This window comes from Pelodiscus sinensis, chromosome 9 (assembly GCF_049634645.1).
Source record: "Pelodiscus sinensis isolate JC-2024 chromosome 9, ASM4963464v1, whole genome shotgun sequence".
Taxonomy (NCBI): Eukaryota; Metazoa; Chordata; order Testudines; family Trionychidae; genus Pelodiscus; species Pelodiscus sinensis.
Window position 1 is genome coordinate 46,037,346 of NC_134719.1, and position 22,947 is coordinate 46,060,292.

The 22,947-nt window shown below is 46.8% G+C and overlaps 1 protein-coding gene and 2 long non-coding RNA genes across 7 annotated transcripts in view; 2 read left to right on the top strand and 1 right to left on the bottom strand.

Annotated features, from left to right (window-relative positions):
* The window catches only part of LOC112544212 (uncharacterized), a 107,325-nt gene extending 106,522 nt beyond the window's left edge, over positions 1-803 (top strand). The window contains exon 5 of the long non-coding RNA XR_012905987.1: positions 675-803. This is a non-coding gene — a long non-coding RNA (uncharacterized LOC112544212). The remainder of the gene's footprint in view (positions 1-674) is intronic.
* On the bottom strand, positions 715-20,981 carry LHX9 (LIM homeobox 9). 5 transcript variants are annotated; one of them, XM_006124650.4, is made up of 6 exons: positions 20,818-20,981; positions 15,245-15,528; positions 13,359-13,561; positions 12,095-12,450; positions 6,622-6,824; positions 2,548-5,410 (listed from the first exon to the last, which is right to left on the bottom strand). In XM_006124650.4, the coding sequence occupies exons 2-6, from the start codon at positions 15,416-15,418 to the stop codon at positions 5,153-5,155; spliced, it is 1,194 nt and encodes a 397-aa protein (XP_006124712.1). In that variant the 5' UTR covers positions 15,419-15,528; positions 20,818-20,981; the 3' UTR covers positions 2,548-5,152. The 5 variants fall into 5 exon arrangements, with proteins under 5 accessions (XP_075792806.1, XP_006124717.1, XP_006124714.1 ...); XM_075936691.1 differs by lacking the exons at positions 2,548-5,410; positions 20,818-20,981 and adding an exon at positions 715-2,142 and having other exon boundaries at positions 12,095-12,447; positions 15,245-15,755; XM_006124655.4 differs by lacking the exons at positions 2,548-5,410; positions 20,818-20,981 and adding an exon at positions 715-2,142 and having other exon boundaries at positions 15,245-15,751.
* The window catches only part of LOC142830602 (uncharacterized), a 38,606-nt gene continuing 31,416 nt past the window's right edge, over positions 15,758-22,947 (top strand). The window contains exons 1-2 of the long non-coding RNA XR_012905988.1: positions 15,758-17,095; positions 18,471-18,650. This is a non-coding gene — a long non-coding RNA (uncharacterized LOC142830602). The remainder of the gene's footprint in view (positions 17,096-18,470; positions 18,651-22,947) is intronic.

Consider the following 22,947-nt stretch of genomic DNA (forward strand, 5'->3'; position numbering starts at 1 on the left):
TGTCGGCCTTACTGAAGTCAATGGGAGTTTTGCCACTGTCTTTAATGGAGTCAAGATTTCACCTAGAGCTTTTACCTAAAACAATTTTATCTCCCCTCCCTCTTTTAAATCAGATGAAAATGGGCAGTGTACAGGATAGAGGTTTTAATGAAAGTATGCTCCAAGAATTAACGGACAAGAGTTGTGAATCCATTTAGTAGTGATAATAAACACTAACGTATATATTAGTACAGGAATTTACAGGGAATTGATACTTTCCAGCCCCACCTCCCTTCTGCCTCCCAAGCCACCACTATGATGTCTCCTACTGGTTAGATCAATTTCTTAATGTTTGTAATTACATTATTTGTCTAAGCCCAGCAGAAGGAATGAATAGTATGGCGTGATTTGACTTATTGCTTTCTGTCATTTAATTGTTTTATACAACAACATAGTTTAACGAGACTTAAAATTCTCAAGCTGAAGGCCTAGGTGATAATTTTTTTCAACATTATGTAATCACGTAATGTAAAAATGTTATATAAACATAACTGCCACTAGTAAATTATAGCTAACTACAGCTTGCATATTCTAGTTACTGATTTTCAGAAGATTATTGAAGTAATCTGTGTGCAATTTTGTATTATGCTGTTAATAATGCATGATGTTGTTTGGATTTTCTTTTTCTTATTCAGAAACTCAGAGTTTAAGAAAACATTCAAAATGCTGAGGATGTACATGTAAGTGAAATATTTAATGTCTGTCAGTATTCATAAAAGTTACATTGTTTACATAGGGTTCATTTCTATATAATAAAAATTTCATCTTCATGAAAAGGTTTTCTGGCAAGTCTTGCATATGTTAATTTGTTTAACATATGCTTTGGATATACAGCTAAATAGCAATATAGTTTAAAAAAACTTTCTGCAAATAGTACTTTGAACAATTACAAAACCTCATTACTAAAGAATTTGTTATTTTTACACTTGCTTGTTGTCTTGTTAAACTCAGCTGTGATTTGGAATGGACAAAGATCAGCTCTTTCTTAGGACAGCCTGTTCTTAACAGTTCAACAAATGTGTTCGTTGCATAGTGAAGATGTAAACGTTGCAGGATTCCATAAATTATACCGCTGTATTCTAAAAAGTCATTGATGGTTTTGCATCCTATACTGCATATGCTTTCCTATGCTGATTTTATTGTTTATTTTTGTTGTTGAGGCTGATGGAATTATTATTAATTTTGTTTTAAATATGTCAATTGTACACAACAAATGAAGAGAAGAAAATTAAAAATGTAAACACTAAAAGAAATAATTTTACACTTTGCAATAATATTGCCACTTCGTTATTTTGGTTTCCTATGTATAACATGATAGAAATGTACTATACTGTTTCTTTTCAAAAACTGAATTAAAATTAATATCAATGGTTAGATATGTGTTTACATAAAGTTAACTATGTTTGCATCAAATAAAATGTTTATTAATGAAAGCTATTTAGTATACAAGAAACATCAAAGAGAAAATTCATCATACAGAAATGTACACTATTGGTGACAGATGGAAAAGTGCATGCAGATTTCTTTGTCTTATTAAAAAAAGAAGTCAGAAACAATCGTACTAAAATTACTGGGTTTTGATCCCTATGATCTTAAATGAATGAAAAGTTTTTTCTCTGAATTTACAATATGCCATTTAACAGATATGACTAATACACATTAGCAAGCAGGTGGAATGAATGCATTGGGATTTTATTTTACAAGTACTTGTGCTTGACAAATGTGACTTTTATTTTTTTTAAAGAAGAATTGTCTTCAAATATGGGCTGGGTATATTTGCTGCCAGGTTGCTCTGCTTTTATACACAGTTTCTCTGAATTTGTTTTTAATACCATACAAATTGTTTAATCCTTTTGTTCTGATATTTAAACACCATAAAATAACATGTGTTTTGTTAACATTCAGGAAATGACATTTGAGTCTTTTATTTTATGTTTTAATTTTTGGCTCAATATATTTTTAAATGTATGATTATCATAACCTAATAATGTCTTTGTCTTCACTGCAGTGGATTTCCGATCAAACTTTTCCCCTTCTTTTAATACTTTAGGGAATTTTCAAACGTCGGGATGTTTGGCTGTAATGCCCCAAGATTTGTTCTCCCTGAAAGAAATCATAGTGACAATTTATTAAACTACAGAGCAACCTGGCTTTTAGGGGTCTGCAATTCTAGTTTGTGTTCAATATACCTAGCATTAAATCTTGATTCACTTCACCATAATTATTTGTTATATTTTTCATGCAATTACTTTAGCTGCTAGTTATTGAGTTTTAAAAGCCTAAAATAAGGTTGCAATATCAAATCAATGGGGCATTACTTTTCATGTGCAAAAAAGTACATTTACTATGGAGAAAGTGAAAACCTAAAAAGAAATCACATTTATAAGCTTGCATTCCCATTTTTTACACCATTCATTCATTCATTCATTCATTCATTCATTCATTCATTCATAGTGAAAATGCAGAGACACATTGGTACAGATAGACTTTAAATTAAAAAAAACTGATGGGCAATAAAACTCCTTGGATCCAAAATGATTTATTCACACAAATTTAATAGGATATATCACAATTGTTTGGTCCATAAATATTTAGGGGAAATAGTTTCTATACAATGCATTTATCAATTAACAAAGAAACATGGACAATTTTGCTAGACCACTTACTGTACTATAAACACGAAGCTCAATATATAAGATTATTGAATTTATCAACTATATCTGAAAGAGTGCACAACTGCTTTCTATGACATGTTTGTCCCCTCTAACAGGATACACCATAAAAAGAGTTTCAGAAATAAGAGGTAAAACAGTACAAAACTAGTGAGGTGTCAAAAGGGCTTAAAACAGTTAATTTAACAAACAACACATATATCCTGATTTTTCACAAACTTACTCCCAAGTTATATCATAAGGCACATAGTAGAACTGAGTTATAATTAGTCTACTTAATAAAGTAGATCTATAGTACCATATATTGTTCTGTCAAAGAACAAAATTTATAAGTATCAATATTTTACCTGTAAAAGTGTATTAATAAAGATCTCAGCCTTACCAAGGTTGTTTGGTCTGGTTAGTGGTAAATGCCCATAAGGTAATAGAAATTGGAAAAGTCAAGATTTAAGCTCCATAGAAGATGATAACCATACTTGCTAAATATATAATGGCAAACACACCTTTCTTCTATTACAGTGTTAACATCTCTTCCATCTTTTTTTAAAAAATAAGCTACTTTTCTGTGCTAATTTTCTAAAAACCCTGAGCAAAAGTTACAATAATGCACTTTAATGTGGGCAGTGAACTGTCAATACATAACCACACATTTCTACAGCCAAAAAGGACACCTTTAAAATATATTAAATAGCCACTTTCACCACCAACAGAGAAATTTGATGTGGTCTAAAAAGTGGATTCTATGTGCAAAGTTATTCTTAACAATCCACTAAAAGCAAGATGTAGATCTTGACTGACTGGTTGTTTCTGAGACTTTCCACAGTCTAATTGTTTTTAACTACAATAAAAGGGAACAAATGAACATTCACCACTGCCCAGACCATTCAGACTTTTAGCTTAATTAAAATAAAAAAAAGAAAGAAAAATTGCTATTGTAAACTAGGAAATGTAATTAGATCAGCATCCACAAGGACTTCTGAGTTTATCTGCCTCAAAGCTATCCGCTGCCAATTCCAAATTTCATAAGAATTCTTCTAATGCATTTTTCCTTTATACAAAAGTTAAAAAACTAAAGTATATATTAGAAATATTAATGTACTAAAGATTTAAGTTCATGTATTAAACAAAGTGTCTGATACAATCTCATGAAACATCTAAAGTAAATTCAAAATAGCATGAGTAAAATGTACTAACATCAGTTTCCTTAAACATCTTAATAAATTATATTTTGCTTATTTCCATCTTCCCTGAAAAAATTTAATTTGTCAAGAATTGTCGTAGTAAAAAACACGTGTATACTTTTAGAATTTCTTCCTACAATCACTAAAGTTAATGGCAAATCTCCCATTGGCTTTAATGGTGCAGGATCACAGCCATGTAGAGTGGATTGTTTTCATTTTTGAGATTGAAATCAGTGGCATTTACGGCAGAGAGGGAAAAATGAAATTTTGCCTATACAACGCTAATACTTGTATTGAATTATTCAGCCTTGAGGCCCAAGTCCACAAACAGTCATGCACCAGAATAACTTTTTTCATGTAAGAAAACCCATTAAAATCAGTAGGATTTTTCATTTGAGTAGTTCCTCTGTTGTTTATTTCAGTGAGACTCCATACATGCACAAAGTTACTCTGGAGCATAAGTGTTTGCAGGATCCAGGGTACTGGGTGTGCATAACGCAGAATTCACAGACCAAGGGCCTGATCTCGCAATCTTTACCCACACTCCACTCCCACTGAGCCTAATTCTGCAAGTCCTCCATCCTTGCCCTACTCTCATTGATGTCAATCGACATTCTACATGGATGAATGGCTTGCAGGGTTGGGTTTGTTGACCTGCATGGGAATTTTGGGTGCTCAATGAATACAGGGTCAAGTTCATAACTAATATTTATACAAAAAGAAGAAGAAAAAGTATTGATACTTGGAATGCCTCTATTCTAATTCCTAATTTGATTTGTTTTGTGGGTGTCAAAAATACATAGTTTGAAACTTAAACATGTATTATGGAAATAAAGTTAGAATTAGGACTCTGAAACTCCATAAATGCACATACAATCCTGGAGCAGCAAACTATTAGTTTTAAATGAAGTGTAAAAGGCCTTTTTAACAGGTTATCAGAATGGGAACATAATTTTCTTTTCCCTTGTGACTCCCCCCAAGATTCTGGAAATAAGTAATATACAATTTTAAGAGGCACTTATTAGAATGATTCATAACCTTCCTTTAATTTTCCTGATGAATTAAAAAAAATCCAAATACAATTTATAGACAAAATATGTTCATTTATAATGGAGACATATTACTGCAAACTCATTTGCCAAGTGGCTGCAGATGCTACACACCAAGCTGTTTGTTTTTTCCAAATATTTTGTGGGTTTGTTTAAAAAAAATAAAGTCTTGTAAATAATAATAAAGAATAATAATAAAAAAACTCAAATGTTAGAAAAGGTTCGTTAAGGTAGTTTGTGAGGGGCTCCCGGATTCGTGGCTGTCCAAGTTAGAGGTCACTGATGTCACTACAGTGATAGTGGGATTGGTCAGGTCTGTTAAAGTGGTCGCAGTGCCGGGTGGAGTGAGTGCGCTGCTGTCTGCTGAGGGCGGTGCCGGAAGTGACGTGCCATCAGCTTTATCGACACCCCCATTCTCCTGCCGCAAAAGGTTCCTTCTGAATTTGGCTCTTGCGTTTTGGAACCAAACCTGCAAACCAATCCCAATTGATTTCTTTACCGATGTTTGCTTTTCGTTTTTGCTTTTATGTATTTGTATGTTTGTTTTTGTTTGGCAAGTCATCTACGTAACTCTACATCTTTGTTTACTGCTAGCTTGTATCATTTCCATCATACAAAGGCATCTGTACTCTAGGCCTTGCACTGTGTGTGCTGATTAATGGCATATTGAAGCCCATGATCTCTTAGAGCAGCCTTGCAGAATTCTTCTTACCCACTCATCCAAGGAGAGTAACTTTTTGAATGGGCAAGTAACATATCCTTGGGGGTGAGGAGATGTTTTTTCTATTACCTAGGTCATCATGGTAAAGGATGGGTAAGGATTTTGTGCTTGAGCTGGTAAACTTTTGTGACCATTTTTAAAGTCTGGTCACTTAAGAAGGGGAAATTACGCCATCCCTTATAGCACTAGTTATTAATATGGGTTTCCTAGTTCTTCTCTACCATACATAGCCGTGGGCTCATTTTAAATATTTTAGGTGACATGTAACACAGGCAAGCAAATCATGCTAATAGAGTCTCCCTCTGCCTTGATCCCTGCCCTCTGTGCATTGCACACAGCACTAGATACCTCCCTTTAACTTCACTAGCACACAGTGAGCAGAGATTTACAGGTGTTTTACTGTGATTTTTTGGCAGGGGGAGGAGTATCTTTGGCAGGGGAGTGATTAACTGTTGATTTTACTATGAAGGTCCTTAGTGATAGACATGGAGAAAGGGAGCAATTTGGACCCAGAGGATCATATCTGCCAAAGATTGTTTGCTGTATCCCAGGGAAAACCAGACTTTGCCCAACCAAGGGCCACAGCGGCAACTTAAAGGGAACCCAAAGACTGCACTTGATTTGGGTAAAATGGAGCCAGTTGCTTCTATCTCCTTCCTATAGAGGTCACCACATAGTGACATGGGGCTTGTAGACTCTGGAGAGTTCCTTCATATCAAGGATGAGGCTGATCATAACCCACATTGTAAAATGCTGTGGCCTGAATCTGGGTAGTGAGCTATACACTGGGCACTTTTGCCATACAGTATTTTACCCGGTAAGTTCTATGCACACTCCCTAGGGACACAGCAATATTCCACTAAGAAGAGATATACGTATAACAGTCTAAATAAGGGAGATACTATTGTATTGGCAGAGGGAAGGGAGTTTTGTCAAAGCTGGTGATGGTGGCTTCTTACCTGCAGAACTCTCTTGGTCAGGCCCGTTTTCTGGGCAAGCTGCTTGAGATCCTTGGCATCTGGATTGTGGTTGATAGCAAAGTAGGACTTCATGGTGCGGAGCTGGTGGTGTTTGAAGGAGGTGCGCATGCGTTTAGTCTTCTGAGAGGGGGGGTAAGGCTGCTGGTCTCTGTCCAGGTGATCTGCCTCATTCTCATTACAACCTGATCAGTAAACAACATGACACAACAAGAAGTTGGTGATGAAAATGAATCTATTTATTTACTGGTGTAAATAAATCTAAGGCAAGTTTCCAAAATCACATGCTCTTTTTGGAAAAGAGAGGATTGAGCTAATATTGTATTGGGATGGACAGAAAGTGGGATTTAGATCAACAAATAAAGATCAGGAGGATGGCCCTTTCCTGTTTTTAGCATTTATTATAGCTCCTGGGTAGACACCTGGTAAGGAAACAGTATATGGAGGACAGGGCAAATCTGCTAAATTTCACTTCTTTGGAATTAAATTTTAGGTCCCTCTGGTGAGGAAGGGTTTTGTTGTATTGCCAAAGAGTCATTTAAAATGTCACTCATTGAAACCACCTTAGCTTGAGAGAAGAGCAAATATCAAACCAACATTTTGAATCCTCCCAAATCAGCAGCAGGGATGGGAAGGCTTGTTTTCATAAATATAAATACTGAACTGTTAATTGATAAAACTCAAAATAAATGCATTCAGAGAGAGCATTTTGCAGAATGACCAACCACCAGCTAACAAAGCTAAAGCTCTGCCTTGATTTAATGATATGTAAGGTTGCTACTGTGACTTTGATTGAGAAATAAATTACAGATTACTGAGTTGCACACCGAGCCAGGGATAGTGCTGGGTCACTGCCTATTCTTGGGACAGAAATGACACAGATGCCAAGGAAAATAACAAAATCATCCATGTTTTACTGTTTGGCCTGAAAAACAATCTGATAAATGTCAGGCTCATATCGTACAAAACCACCTCAATCTCACAGGGGACAAGCCTGATTGTCACGTAAAAATAATAGGGATTAAAAAAATAATAAAAATAGTTACAAATGTATCATGTAAATTATCCCTGTTTTCATTAATAAATTTGAATTTTTTTGGTCTACTTCCCTACTGCTGGATTTATTGACCAGACAGCCAACTCCTACACACCCACCCCCCCAAAATATGAAAAGCCCATAGTTAATGCTTTGCATTGCATCAGTCAATAGAGCCTCTGAGACTTGCAGTGCTAAAAACAACTTTCAACTCCCCCAAAAATAAAAAACACAAGCCTTTTCAGAGCTTTGCTCCCTATTGAATTAAGAGACAAATCAACAGTTACATATGCTAGCTGGAAAACACATGAACAAAGGTTCAGGTGAAAGCTCACCCAGGATGGAAGAGATTCTAGCTGCAATTAAAGTCATATCTGTACTTTCAAAGAAAATAAAGTGACAGCTCTGAAACCATCTTGAAGTAGAAATTACCTTGGAAGTAAGTTAGGACCAGGTTTCCAATATTTTTTATCTTTCTCAGTAATACTTTATTCCACATACAGTGCTACTGCCTTCAGCGAGACTGAATAGTAAAATCATATTCAGGGTGAACCAGCGTATCAGAATCTGGCTCTCCAAGAAGTTATTTTAGCCAGTTGCAGGCCATTTTTCACTAAAGCAATCAAGTTATGCAGCAACAATGCCAATTTCTCTATCTATCTGTCTACACTGTTATAGGATATTCATCACCATGGTTTCTGAGCAGTTATTTATTTATTATGGCTTGGCTTTTCAAAGATCCCTAAGTCAATGGGAGACAGGCTCATATCTACCTTTGAAAATCCCAATTTATATAATAATTACACCTGTCTATTTTCTACATGGCTGAAACAGCACTCATTGCCTGAAAACCTAAGTTTTAGCTAACACTCACACAATACATTACTACATGCATCTTTGCACCATCTTTTTTTAAAATGGACAGTACAATACTTTTCCCACTGCCAAGAGCTCACCAAATACACTTTGCATAGCTATTACATTTACACTCCATAAAAGTGTGAATCCTTGAGCAATAGCTCTGCAAAACTTTGCCATAGTGAAAGAAAAATGGCCTTCATTTTTAGATAATTTATGCTTTTTGGTTTTGATTATCTTTCTATCCTTAGGACAATTGTTTAATGCGGTTATTCTCAAAATAGAAATTATTTCTCACATATAGCAGCTAATATGGATCAAATAAATGAATTTATAGGACACTTATTGCTGTAATAACTGAGCCCCTCACAAATATTAATGAAATTAGCTTCAGAACTCTCTGAAGCATTGTTATGTCTCCAGTTTAAAGTTGAGGAACAGAAAAACAAAGAGATTAAATGATTCAACCAAAATCACAAAAGAAGATTGTGTCAGAACCAAGAACAAAACCCAGTTCTGCTAGATCTCTATTCCAGTGTCTCTAGCCACAACACTTTCCTTCCTCTTTGTGTGGGTGTATGTATAAAATATAATCACACACATCCATAAACAGTACACACATAACCTAACACAATCTTGTTTGAGAATCTTTTTTTCTCCATTGTATGTTTGCTGAATCAGGGCTAGCAATACATTTCATTCTATTTTTAAAACTGGGGTTGCTTCCATAATGACCTATGTCTTGCAATATGAAAAGGATGAAAGATGTGTTTTGATTCAGAAGGCTTCTTGATTTATTGAAAAGATTAGTTTTTGGCCCCTCTTCAGATTCTGTTACATCCTCAGTTACAATCTAACTTTTAATGCAAGTATCCGCTTCTGTCTAGCTGTCCAGTTCAGCCTTCAAGACTTGAGATTTTAGCCCAAATGCATTATGGAAATGTTTGAGTTATGTTCTAGGGTTCACTTCTTAAATTTAGAGATTTTTTCACAGTGAATTAGAGCTAAGCGACAAAACAATCACTGAGCACTAGTGGCCATGTTCAGGAAATCACCATGGTATCAGATTGCAGTTAAACATCTAAAGACTAATAGATGTTCGGTTTTAGTACTGATCTGATCAAGGCAGTTCTTTAACGAGTTCTGCCTTCAAATGCCACTAGGGGTCACTGCCACATTCATCTAGCACTTCGAACATGTTGGAGTTTGAAAAGTAAGGATAGACTTGTTGGAATTAGAATATTTTAGAGGTGGGAAAACTTACTGGTTTTCTTTCGAAGAATTTAATGAAATACCACCACGAGGAAAAGCCTTTTTGCTGCCTTGCTACCGACTGAGGTTATTTAGTGAGGCCTTTTAAAATCAAATGCACCGCGCCTGACAAGACTTTCAGCTCGTCCTTTCTATCCTGTTGTGTTGCACTAGAGAATCACTATTCAGGATTCCAGATAAAGCCAGCACGTGTTTTGGCTAATATCTGAAAGAAAGTTACCCTAGCATCCTGCCTTTTCGACTCTGCTCCGCGCTGGGAAAGGATGTATCTTTAAACCCCGACCCGTGTACGTGTCCCAGTTGCTTTAAGTTCATGTTTTTAGCCCTGTACATTTACTTCTAGTTAGATTCGTTACCCTTTGGAGACAGTTACAGAAAAGAATCGTTCTCCATCCTGAATCCAAAGGCAGACGAGGGCAAATGTATTTTAAGTGGCTGCATAATGCACGTGTCTTTTCTTTTCTGGTACGGGGCGATGCTGTCTAGTTCATGGCATCCTAGACCCACCGGCGTCTGTTGCTTGCCTGCATGCGAAAGGGAAATCGGTCACGGGGTTGGAATTATCACCACTAACTCGTCTTTCGTTTGGCTGTAAAATGTACTTTCTCCAGGCCATGTGCCCGCGCCGGCCTTTCCACGTCTCCCCGGGCCGCTGCCGCCGAACCAAACCCTATTTGCCTGCGCCCAGTAACAAGTTGGCGCATCTTGACCGAGTTCAAAGAACCGGGGAGGAGCCGCGCCGTTTACTTCGCACTTTGCCCGGGGTAAACTCTGCGTTCCGGGGGACAGGGGGGCGCGTTCCCCTTGGCAGGGAGCTGCCCCGCTCACCTCGACTCCCTTCGTGGGGAGGAGGCGGCGAAAGAGCGAGCAGACTGGAGCCCAGCGGAGGCCCCACAGCTGCCTTCACCAACGCGTCTCATCGCGCCCCGCTTCGTGCCCCAAGCGCTGTTCGCTGTGGCCGCTGTTCGCGCCTTTCCCCGAGCGCCCGGCCCCAACGCCAGCAGCCAGTTGTCTCTACAAACGAGGGGTGTCCCGGGAGCGCGCGGGCGAGGAGGGGAGCCCGAGCTGCGCTCCTGGCCCGCAGTCCGCCCCTGGCAGCTAGAGCCCGGACTGCCGGGTCCAGCTTCGGGAACTGATGAGGGGCCGCTCAGCAGCCAGGGATTCCAATGTCATCTCCAATTAACCAGAACAATTAATGCGCTGCTGGCCCTGGCTCCGCTGCCCACGCATCAGAGGAGCTGAAATAGCCTCGCTCGGCTAAGCAGCTCCGCAGCCAGGCCCTCTCCACCGACAGCCCCAAAGGCGCGCCTGCCTGCGGCGGGGAGCGGGAGGGAGCGCTCTGTTTCGGCGGCAACAGGCTGGACTTGCGAGCAGGCTCCAGGCCGGCCGGGGGCGGCTTCACAGAGCTCAGCAGTCCCCTTGTCTGGGTGCCCTCCGCGGGGCCAGCGCAGCGCGGTGCCAAGTGGCGAGGGACACGCCGCCAGGAGCCTTTCCCGGTCAGGCTGCGGGTCACCACTCCGCATCCCGCGCACCGGGGTCCAAGCCTGCCTGCCTACCCGAGGGCGCGCCAAGCTGCTCGCTGCACAACCCCCGCGCCGGCCGAGTGGCAGGGCCACGCGAGACTCGCTGGGGAGCGCTCGGCTAACCCTGCCCCGCCTGTCGGGGGACTGGTCGGGACGGCTCCATTCGGGCCCCTGACACTTGATGGCAAAGCGCCTGGCGCGAGAAGCCTTTCAAACAGCCGTGCTGCCCCCCCCCTCCTTTCCTCGCTCCTTGTGAATTTCGTGGGGACCGTCCCGCTGTAGAGAACTGCTGGGGGGAAATGTGCCAGCAAAACTGGGCCCAGGAATGGGGGTTACCGCTGCTGAGCAGCTGCGGAGTCACATGAAGGCCTGTGTGTAGGCCTGCGGACACCAGACTTACTCCCTCCGGGTTTCTTGTATGTGGCTCAGTGTGGGTGACCCTGAATCGGGGTCCGAGTGGCTAAGGGTTTGATTTTCACTTCAAACGGGCAAAACAACCGCATCGCCCGAGACTTAGGGCTGGGCGCGGGGCGCTGTGTTTGCCCTGGGAAGTGACATTAATAGAGGCGGACAGCCCTTTTAGAAGGGCTGCTGTTCGGTTTCCCGCGAGGGCTCCGGCCCTCAGAGGACGGTTTGTTTGATTTTCCAATGGCTAAGCAAGATTTGGCCTGGCTGAGTTACAGTCGCGCTGCCTGGCTGGGGATGGACGGGGCACGTCTGAGAAGGCCCCTGTCTGTGAGTAAAAGGTTCAGGGCACCGTTCCCACCTGAGTTGTAACTGACGATGTCCACTCCCAAGGCTGGGCTTTTTCTCTTCCTGGGCCTCCCTTTCTGGACTGTGCCGGTGCCATTGAAGTAAGGCAGCGCCAGCCCTCCGCTCTTGGCAGCCAGCTCGGTGTAGCTCAGCTGCGGGGGGTATTCGCCTTGCAAAAGGGTCTCGAAATGGGCCCTGCAGTAAACCAGGTTGTCCTTCATGCCAAAGTGATCGCCCGTGGTCAGAGTCTTGTTGCAGGTGGTGCAGGTGAAGCAGCTCAAGTGATAAACCGACTCCCTGGCTCTCATGACCATTTCGGAGGCTGAGATCCCAAGGTGGCAGCGGGCACATCTCTGCACGGAGAACCTTCTGAGGAAAAGAGAAAAGTGGGTATCAACCAGAAAGGCCAGGGCAAGCGCCAGGTACTGCCTAGCTCACGCCTCCTTCTCTTCCTAACTGAGCCTAATAATATTTACCCGCCAAGTCTTGCAACTGTTCCCCGCGGAGCCCAGCCTTCCCCGTAGGCTCTCCGGCTAATGCAAACGCGTTGGGCTCGGTAGAAATTTTGCGAGTGAGAAAACGAGCCTGGACCAGAAATCGCCCACTTTTGATTTCCTCGGGACAGTGATCTTTATATACCCCCTCCCGGCTTGTTCTCACTCCCCTTGCGCTCCTCCCACGCTAAGCCCTAGTGAGGGGCAGAGGGAACTGGGCACGGGATGGGGGGGGGCAGAAAAGCAAAAACACCCCAAGCTGCACTCTGCTGGGAATTCCGCCCGCGCAGAGACACTGCCCGATGAGAATTCAAACCCAGGCCTGAGTTGCCAGGGACGGGCTCGGTGTGTTACCCCGCTAACAGCTGCCCCCGCTATTCTCCGCTGCATTCTCCAAATCTGACAATAGCTGTTCCCCGTTAGCTGGGAGACCTGGCCCAACCCCTCCCCGGCCCTGCGGGAACGGGAAAGAAACACAAGCGACACTTTTGTGTGGCACTTGGGCAGTGACTTCCCAGCGCTTACGCCAGTGGGAACCGCCTGTGCCCCCCGGGGATGTTTACACCGTAACGTGCTTTCACTTCGGCTCTCTCGGCATCCCCCGTCAATAAGTTCCACGGGCGACGTTTCCAGAGGGGGGCACGTGAGATGCAGTGGCCCTAAAGCCACAGGTCTATAAATGACGCGTCTCTGCCTATTTGTACCTCGCCAGAGAGGAGCGGCTCGGCCCCTGCTGTTCTGAGCAAAGATGCGCGTTTGCACGGGTAAGGCCTGAATCTGTACCTGTAGTAATCCTCCTTGCAGTAAATACTGCCGTCCTTGGCAAAGCAGGTGAGTTCTGACTCCAAGGCCAGTTTACATTCACAGCATTTAAGACACCTGAGGTGCCATTGTTTGTCAACAGCCAGCAGGTAATATCTGTCTGAGATCTTCCCTCCACAACCAGCACACAGAGCAGGCTTCTCGGGACTCATGGGGGGCATGTTCTGCAAAACAACCGCACAAAAGTGGGTGAGAGAGGACATCCAGACAAGCGGGGGGCGGGGAGGCTGGAATCTGGGATCCGCAGGAACTGTAGGCTGAGCTCACAGGCGGACCAGACCTCCCAGCTGCTGGAAAGGAAACCGAACTGGCTGCATTTGCGCTGGCTTTTGAGGGGAACAGACCATCTCCCCTGGGGAAGGATTTAATGGGTGTTAGCCCATTAAACCTTATCTGACGATGCAACTTCACGTCAGTACCTGTAGCCCGGTGATTAGGCCTCACTAGGAAACGGAAACGGATTACTTTCTAGTCCTGACTGGAGAAAATATAGAGTTGTCTGTAGTTTCCCCGTTAGCTTTAAAATGGCACCTTTTGGTGCTAGGAAGTCCAGGCTACCAGTAGGAAAAGATCCCCTTGCTGCACTGGAAATGTGCAACCGTGGAGCGATTCCCAATTACAATTCCTGTTAAATTTCAACACCGCTTAAATTATTTTAAACCCCACTTCTAAATGCAAATAGGCCACATGAAGCAGAAATGATGGGAAAAGAGTCTATGAAGAAGTCCCCGAGAACGATCGAAATGTTAAAGCAGGATCCCCATGAAAAGAAGGTGCCCAGGGAGGATTTTCTTCCTGAACATTATTGCCTTTTCTTTTCGTTAATGAACTTGGTCAAGTTTCCGTTGGCCTGTTTTCCACAAGAAATCCCAGTAATAAGAAACGGAGATGGATGGGGTATTGTAAATAACAAACAAACCTCCAAACAAACTTAACACGTTTGGGTTTGTTGGGCGCTTTTTGTTTTGTTTTTATTTTAAAAAAATCCATCTGTTCTTATCACCGAATTATTTTTAGCTGAAAATACAAACGCAGTTGGATGGGTTTTTTTTCTTTTTGCAACAGGGGAGGTTAGAATTGAATTAACATTGCCAAATCCTCGGGAGTTTATTTAATCGGGGAAAGGGGGATCCCAGCACAGCCCAAAACGGTAGAGCCGTTTCCCAAGCGGTTACTTTGTGTCCCCAGTGCTCAACGGAAGCCCTGGAAGTAGGAGTAAGGCGGAATCCAGTCTCTTTGCAGAAGATACTGCATGAAGCCGGGCGACCGTTTCTCCCGATTATCATTGCTAAGAAAAGAGAGATTGTTTCCAGACAAGTTATCGTAGGAAACAACGTTCAGCGATGCTGCTCCCTGTCCACGCCGCCCCTTGCCTCGAAGAAAACAAACCAATTTGCTGCCAATATTTTCTGCATCCCAGTTTAGTGCCAGGGCTGCAAAGGGAGAAAGGCACATTTCCCAAACCCGGCCCAAACCCCTGGGTCAACGAAAAAGCGAAGCTCCCAGGAGCCAGAAGTCTGCTCCGCTGTAATGAGTTATAACGTGTCCCTCTTATGAAACTTAAAATATTTTCCCTCTTATGAGTCAGCTGAGCGCGCGCGCACACACACACACACACACACAAATGTTAGGCAGAGGCACGGCTCAGCCTCTCAGCAAAACAGCCTCCATTAGAGAGCGGCCGGAGTTTAAATGGGAGCTGCCGAAATGTTTCTGAACCGAAGCGCCGCGAGGGACTGGAGGAGGGAGGGAGCAGAGTCTCTCTCTTCTCCCAGATTGTCTATCAGGGTGCAGGTTAGTGCCTTGCATTTGTGCCCTTTAAAGGGCTACCTTAGCTGCTTTCTTACCGTTTCCCGGCCGTTCATCTGCCCGCCTTTGGCCAGGCGGGACTCGGTTTTGGATCTCCTCTCCATCTCCTCCATGATTCCTTGGATGTGGCCTCCGGAGATCCCGTGGAAAAGCATGGCTGGGGGACGGAAAGGACAAGTATTTTCTTCTGCTCTGCACCCCACTATTTCCATATACAGACCCCAGAGTTTTTAGGGCATCCAAAATGTCCACGCCAAGGCTCCCGGCACGGCAGAGGGAGTTTGCAATAGTGGCTTCTCTTCTCACGAGCACCGAAGGCTTCCTGAAGATGTGCAGAAAACAAACAAGGGGGAGATGAAAAAAATAGAATCAGAGTAACGAACGCAAGCAGGAGACTCTGTGACTGCGCTGGAGAGCGGGGCTCCTGCCTGGAGACTTGGAACGAGGGACAGCCAACCCGGTCGGGAAAGGAACTAGTTTTGAACACAAAGAAAGCAAAAAGAAGTGCTATTTTCAGCAGTCCCTGGTTGCTTTAAAGTTCCCAGTGCCTGTAGGTTGGATTTGGGACTGCTGCTTTCCGGAGCTCTGTCCAATTTGTTAAGAGACTAAAGCCAGCCCATTTTTGATAATTTAGTAGGAGGAGTTCTCTCCCTAGAGCTGCCACTGATTTTTATTCAGACAACAAAGACCTGTCATACTCCTCTCAGCCCCCTAGAGATGGGCAAGCAGTGACAAACATGCCGATTGGGGGGGTCTACACCCTCCATCCCAGCCCAAACTCTCGCCCTCCCCCCTTCTCTCTCCCAGGAGTTGCCCGGGAAAGGGTGTTACAGAGACCAAGGAAACTCAGAGCATCCTGTGCGGGGCTGGAGAGCCGGGCGGCGCGACTGGGCTGTTTTGGTGTCTCTCTCCCCTTGGCCCTGCAACCTTTGCCCCCAGCAGTGCAGGATCGTGCAGTGTTTATGCCTCCGCTGGTGGGGCCGGCCGGCTTGCAGATCTCAGGCTCCCCCCACGCGGGCACTTGGGGGCGGCAGGGCTATGAGGAGACCCTCCGGGGGCGCGGGGGAAGTTGCTATTGCGGGGAGCGGCTGGAACCTGCCAGCAGTGCTATTCAGCGCGAGGCGCTCAGATAGCGCCCCAGCAGTTACAGTGGCCCGGGAAAGACGAAACGGCCCCTGGCTTCGGGCGGAGGGAGGCTGCGGGCAGAGATCAGCAAGCGCGGGCTGGCTCCGCTCCCCTTGCCCCGGCCCGGCCCCTGGGATCCGTCACCCTGAGCAGCCCTGGCCCCTCTCAGGGCGGCTTGAAACTCCCCAGCGTGTTCGGTCCTGCCGGGCGCAGCCCCCGGCCTGGGCGCTACGCGGGCTGGACGCTTAAGCTGGCGGGGCAGTGTCAGGGCAAGGAGGGCGCCCTGGGACCTGTCGGCGGGCCGCCTGCAGGGGCTTTGGCCGGGCAGCCGGTGCGGGGCCTGCGATCTCCTCTCCCCGCGGACTTTTCACACCCTTCTCCGCAACAGCTGCAGGCTGTTTCCTGACACCTCAATCCCTGCCGCAGGATCTTCCTGGCGGCAGCTCTGCTCCCCGGCCTCCCTTGGGGGCCTTCCTCAGCCTGGCTCGTGACAACACCCCCCAGCCCGCCTCTCCTTCCGCACTCCTCCTAGGGGGAGCCCCCGGAGTCCCCTCCGCCCAGGCAGCCGCACAGCCTCCCTTCTTCCCCCCTCCGCGGTGGAGATGGAGGGCACTTGCCGACTGTGCGGCTGCGCTCCTCCCCGGGCCAGAACGCGGCTCCTAAGCTACAATTTCACACAAAGATGAAGCCAATCAAGTGAAATAAGCCGGGATTTTTGTCTCGGTTGGCACGCTAGACCCTGGACAGCAGGGCTGCTATTTACTGTAAGTAATGTAATTAGCCCTTTTGGATGGAAATCAACTTTTTGGTTTTGTGGTAGGTTTTCTGGTTGTTGTTCTAATGGGAGAGTAATCGCTGTAAAACGATACGCCAGACACAAAGGGGTGAGGGACTGTCCCTTCCACACACCCCACAGTCTCCTGAAAAGCAGTCGTTGTCTGAGGGGGGTGTTCGCAGGAGCAGGTTCTCCTTGGGGGAAACAAGTCAATTAGCCCCGCAAGCCACACGAACAGGGTAAACTAGGGGAAGGAGCCCGGGGCCGCGGGCGCGGTTTGCGGAGGAATTTCGAAATGTTCAACCTATTGATCGCCGGGATGCCCAGACCAGGTCAGGAGGTGGAAAAGTTGCCTCTGCGATCCCTTGCCCCCCTCCCACCAAGGAAGACACGGCGCGGAGGGGAAACACACTTGCCGGGACTGCCAGCAAGTGTGCCAAGGTGAAGCTTCAGCAAAAGGCCTCGCAAGCCAAGACTTCGCTGCCTCCCGAAGACTGCAATGAGAGGGCAAAGGGCTTAGGGGAGGAGGGCGCGCTCCGCCGGAGGGGAGTCCAGCCGTTTGCAGAAAGACTGTGTGGCCGGAAACACCCCTCCAAGCGTGTGTGCGCTGGGGGGCGTGTAGCTCCTAGAGCGTTTCTGGGAAGTATTACTCCAAACAGAGCGAGTGTATAAACATCCCCGCTACCGCTGCGCGTCTAACGAGTGTGGCCTGGCCTGAGCATTTTCTTGATCTCCTCCCAAATATTCCTGTGGGCAGCTAGCGGGGGAGCTTTTTCTCTCCTCCAGAACCCAGCCGGGGTCCCTCCAGCCCGGGCATACGCGCTGCTGTGCGCTGCCGGAGGCTGAGCCCGAGGCAGCTCAGCGCTTCGGGAGGAGTGGGCTAGTGTGAACCCGCCCCTGGAACCGGACTGGAAATAAAGGCAGGTCGCCGAGCCCGGGAACGAGTGTCCTGCGTCGCAGGCCTCCCGGCACCGGGCCCCTTCTTGACCTCTGTCCTCTCCTGGCCTGCCCGTCCCGCCGGCCGCGGGTTTTCCGCACCAGCCCCCGGGCGCGCCCAGGCGAAGTGCTCTTGGACAGTTGGAGCACTCCCCTTTCCTCCCCGCTCTGTCTGCTAACGGCCCCAGTGAACAGCCCGCAGGTGCAGGCCAGGGGACGCTTCCGAGCTGGCAGGGCGTTTGAGAAAGACCAACACCCCGTCCCCCTCCCCCTCCCCCGCCCCGGTTGATACATTTCTATCACGAGCTTGGCTCAACTGCGCTCTTGTGAGTAATTGGGCCGATCCCATAACCGAACTCTGAAGTGACTAACCCCCTTACAAATGGGCCCACTTAATTAATTAGAGTCCTTCCTTTCTGCTCCATCAGCTACGGTTAAGGAGACGCTGGCTGCTGCTGCTCCAGCAAAGCAGGCCAGGAGGGTCTGAAAGCTGCCTTCTGCTTAACACCCTCACGTGGGCACCGCTCCTGACCTCGAGCGACACGAAAAGTTTGTGGGTAGCATCAAACGTGACTTCTCCATTCCCAAAAGGCCCGTAGAAGACCAAGGTAAATCGGCTTCAGGCTTCTTAAGATTTCGTGTCTCTTTGTAGCTTGAAGCGCTGCTGCTCTCGGGCAGGCTGGTGGGCTGCAGACAGCTATCATAGCAGGAGGCTGGGGGGGGGGGGGGTTGCTGGCTGGGTTCGGTTGGGTGGGTGGGAGAGAGAATTCATCATTTAAACCCAGCCGGCAGGACCTTTCACTTCCAATGGAACGATTATCCCCTGGGAATCGATTCATACGAGCGCCGAATTGAGTCTAAATTTGGTTTCTCATTTAACAGGGCTCCCTCCTCCCCTCCCCCCCGCGCTTGTCCCTCGCAGAGGCATTTTAGGAAGGGTCCAACATTGCGGGGTAACACTGGGGCTATTTTCGCAGCGTGCCGTGCTATTTCCGATGTGTCGTGACAAAAACAGAGGCAGGGCGTGGCTGGGACTCTCCGACCAAAGTGGGAAGACGGAGTCTATTGTTTCCGAGACCATCCAAACGTCGCTCTGTCTCTGTCGCGACACTGAACGCGTCGCAGCGATCACAAAACCCAGCCCGTGCCTCCGCTTCGGCGCTCCCATTGAATTGCTCCTCCGAGTGGAGAAGCCATTCCCAGCTTTGTAATTAGCATGCGCCCCGACCAGGTTTCAGGCGTGCGATCGTTTGTGTCCGTCTTGTAATCGAGACCGTGTTCTTCTTGCCACTGGCTACTGGCTACAGCATCTTACAGCATCTTACGGCGTGAGCGGATCTGGTGCAGAGTGCTGAGGATTTAGGACAAGCTCTACCTAGACATTCTTAACTAACAAATGCTAATCAGAAGGGGGGGGGGCATTCCAGCAGGAGGGCTGTAAGCAGAGGCCGTTTTGCCTTAGTCTGCCTGAAATCAGGCGTTTGCTGATTTTGGGAAAACCGCACCATGGCGATGCTAGCGGGGGTGTTAGTGTTCCTTTGGCGAGCCGGATCGAGGGGTGGCCACCTGACCACAGACAGGACAAATCTGCACACCGCCTCTTTCACCTGACCGCCCTTTTCCAGCGATCTCCCATGTAATCGATTCCGGGTAATTAAATAAGCAAACAGCTCCCCACCCCCAACCAGCAGCACCTTTGATAGCCGGGCCTTGGAGTGCGGCGGCTCCAGTGACATTTGCAGCCCTGAATGTTTTCTGCTCTGGAAGGCAGTGATGGGAGAAAGGCGTTTACCGATCAGTCTAATCCTCCCACAAAATCCGCGGCTAATGCAGGCACCTGAGGCACACAGGGGGGATCTGAATGTCTCTCCACCCCCAGCCCTTCCGCAGTGGGCTCGGACATAGCTATTTGCGGGCTGTAAATGAACTGCGCTCTAAGAACGCGCAATTGCTGGGGACCGAGCCGCTTCGATGTCCGAAATCACCTCTGCTAGTACCCGCATTTTGCCAGCGGCTGCGGTCTGCTAAGAATTCCCATCGGTGTTCTGCGGGCAATTCCCGAACGGACAGACCCGGAGAAAGCTGGTGCCCTGCTACCTCGGAGAGTCACAAAACCAGCCCCTCTCCCCCCGGCTCTAGGTCTTTGAGCAACACCGAGTAGCTTTATAGAACAATTAGAGGGGGGAAGCCCTGGCAGAGCAAAGCGACTGTATCTCCCGGTAACCTGGAAATGTGTACGAATCCATTGGCTGGAGGAGAGGTTATTTTAATTACAAGTAATGCGGCACAATAATGCTAAACACAGAGCCAAACGGGGAGTAACCACTACGCTCATAATCACACGTCCGAAAGAAAGAGGCAGAGCAAGATGATAACCTAGCACCGAACTGTGGTGTTCAGACTGGAGAGGCTCAGCATGGTTAGCTTGTTAATGGTTTTCTGTGAACCCAGTTGTATTTGCATGCTGGTTGTAATCAGAACAAGGTCCCGACGCTTCCCGGGGAATTGGTCATATTTTGGTGTATCTGATAAAGAAGCTTCAAAAAAATCCCCAGAATAATCTTCCCTCCCCCGCCGCCTCTTTTATTTAGAAGAATGGCTCAATCTTCGAAGGCTGCTATTTCCAGATTAAAACACACTCACATGTACCAAATGTCGCCTGCGAATACACCTGGGGAAACGCCATTCTGTGCTGCTACAAAAAAAAAACAAGCGAATGACACTCGTGAGGTCTAAATAGCTGTATTCTTAGCAAACACGCCGGCAGGTTCTTACCTTAAGACCTTAGCAGCTTCCCTCAAAACTCTGCCCTTCTTAAGTGAGGATTGGGTTTTGGAAGGAGACGAGACGTAATCATCTAGCCAGTAGATGGAGAGTTGTTCCTTGTTCCTAGCCGAGAATCCCTGTGTTAATTAAAGTCAACAAGCTGCTTGCTGGAAAGATATTTTTCCTCTCCGTGTCCCACGCCACAGCCTCTACCACAGAATTGACGTGAATTTCTAACCTCTGACCTCTTGCCACAGACACTTATACCTGCCCGTTACTTTTGGGTTTGCGCTTCAAAATGTTTTTTCTAAACAAATAAACACCAAAAGCACAGAAAAGAAAACGCACCTCCCAAAGGTAGCCGGTTAGCTGGATTTTCCTGCTATAACTCAGTAATCTCTCCTGATACAGCTCTGCCTCCTTTCTAATCAGCTGAGATGCTAATGGGGAGCTGGTTGTAAAGAAAACTAGTAAAGCAAATAACATATTAGGGTTTTTTAAAACAGCAGCGGGGACGGGAGGGCTGTGGAAATACGGCACGGAGCATAATTCTCCCATCGCGTCAGCATTTCGGTTTGCGCCGATCCACAACAGAGCAGCAACTTCACTCAGCTGCGGCCATGGCTGCACTTTTTTCTGAAAATCGCACTGCCCTGGCCCTGCCCTCTCCGATACAAAGAACCCCTCTCAGATGCAGCGCCTAACCAGCAAACTGCAGCCTGATCTGATGGGAGCTGATGTACGGATGTGCGGAATAGCCTCGCGTTGCCAAACCCGATGAAACTGGGAGTTGTCACACACTACAGCGCAGCCAAACCTCGGGTAATTGTGAAACCGAAGCCAATTTAACCCATTAGAATAAAAGCAGATGCCAAGAAGAATCGGGATGATCGGTTCTTAGGTGAGGGCACGGCTGACAACTGCTTCCCGGGCTCGGAACCGTGGCGAACAATAGGGAGAGCCCCTCTCCTTACGGGGGCAGGCCAACACCTAGCACGCGCCAGGAGCCGCGGGTTTCCCAGCACGCGCGTAGGGGAGGGCAGCGCTCGCTTCTTTCTCACCAGTTATTCATAGAGTGCGTTTCCAGGGGGCTGGGGCTCCTGTGAGAATCCCAGCGGTGGGGACAGTGGGTGCTGGACCGGGAATACTAGATGACTCCCCCCGCCCCCTCATGTAACAATCAGCTCTTCTCTCCTAAGCAACGTGGCCGTTCAGTGCCTGGAGCCAGCACGGGTCTCTGCTCGGCGCAGCAGAGAACGCCAATGAGTCCCAAAGCCCGAGAGCGCCTTTGGGGTGCGGGGGTCTCAGCATCTCCCCAGGGCGAAGAGCAATCGCTCCAGCCCTCGTGCGGGAAGGTGTCGCGCCTGGCACAGGCTCGGGCGTCTGACGCGCGCGTTGGCAAGTTCCGCGCGCTCCCTACTTTGCCCAGACTCGCGCAGTTGTGGTAGTTGTCAACAAACAGCTGCCGGGGCGAACGGAGTTCACGCTGCAGACAAAACAGGAGTATGGTGTGTCTGACGTGTCCCTCCCCGCGCCACGGTGCCCGTCGGGTTCTTTCAAATGGGAATCTCGTCAGTCATATCATGGCTGGCGAAGGCTCGGCTCGTGTTGTATTGGCTACAGATCTCTCCCCGGTCCTTAAAACAGCTCGATGGCTTGCACCGTAATGCGTGAAACGCCTGAAATTATGGTTTCCGAGGCTGCATTCGGGGAGGCTTGTTAACTTGCAGTTCCCACCGTATTTTAACTTGGATCTGCAGTCTGTACCGCGGTCTCATGTTACAACAACTCATCTGTAGTGACTGATGAAGCAGGTGTCAAGGAGGGAAAGTAATTAAAGGGTTATGATACTGAAAGCATTACCGTCTTTTTGCAGGATAGGTGTTTGAGGGTGGGTGATAAAAATAATTACACAACGTTTCGTTAATGACACGAGGTCCATTTTATTTCCATAATATGCTCAGAGGTGAGACTTTTTAAAAGTTTGTCATCGAATCCACTTACAACCCGGGAGTTTACAGCCAGCCCTGTCAATGGCAAGAACAGTCCTTGAGACTGGAGAGCTTTAATCGCAGCATCTGCATCTGCCTTGCAATTGACCTGTGCACGGACAGATCAATAGACTTAGTGGCTTGCTTT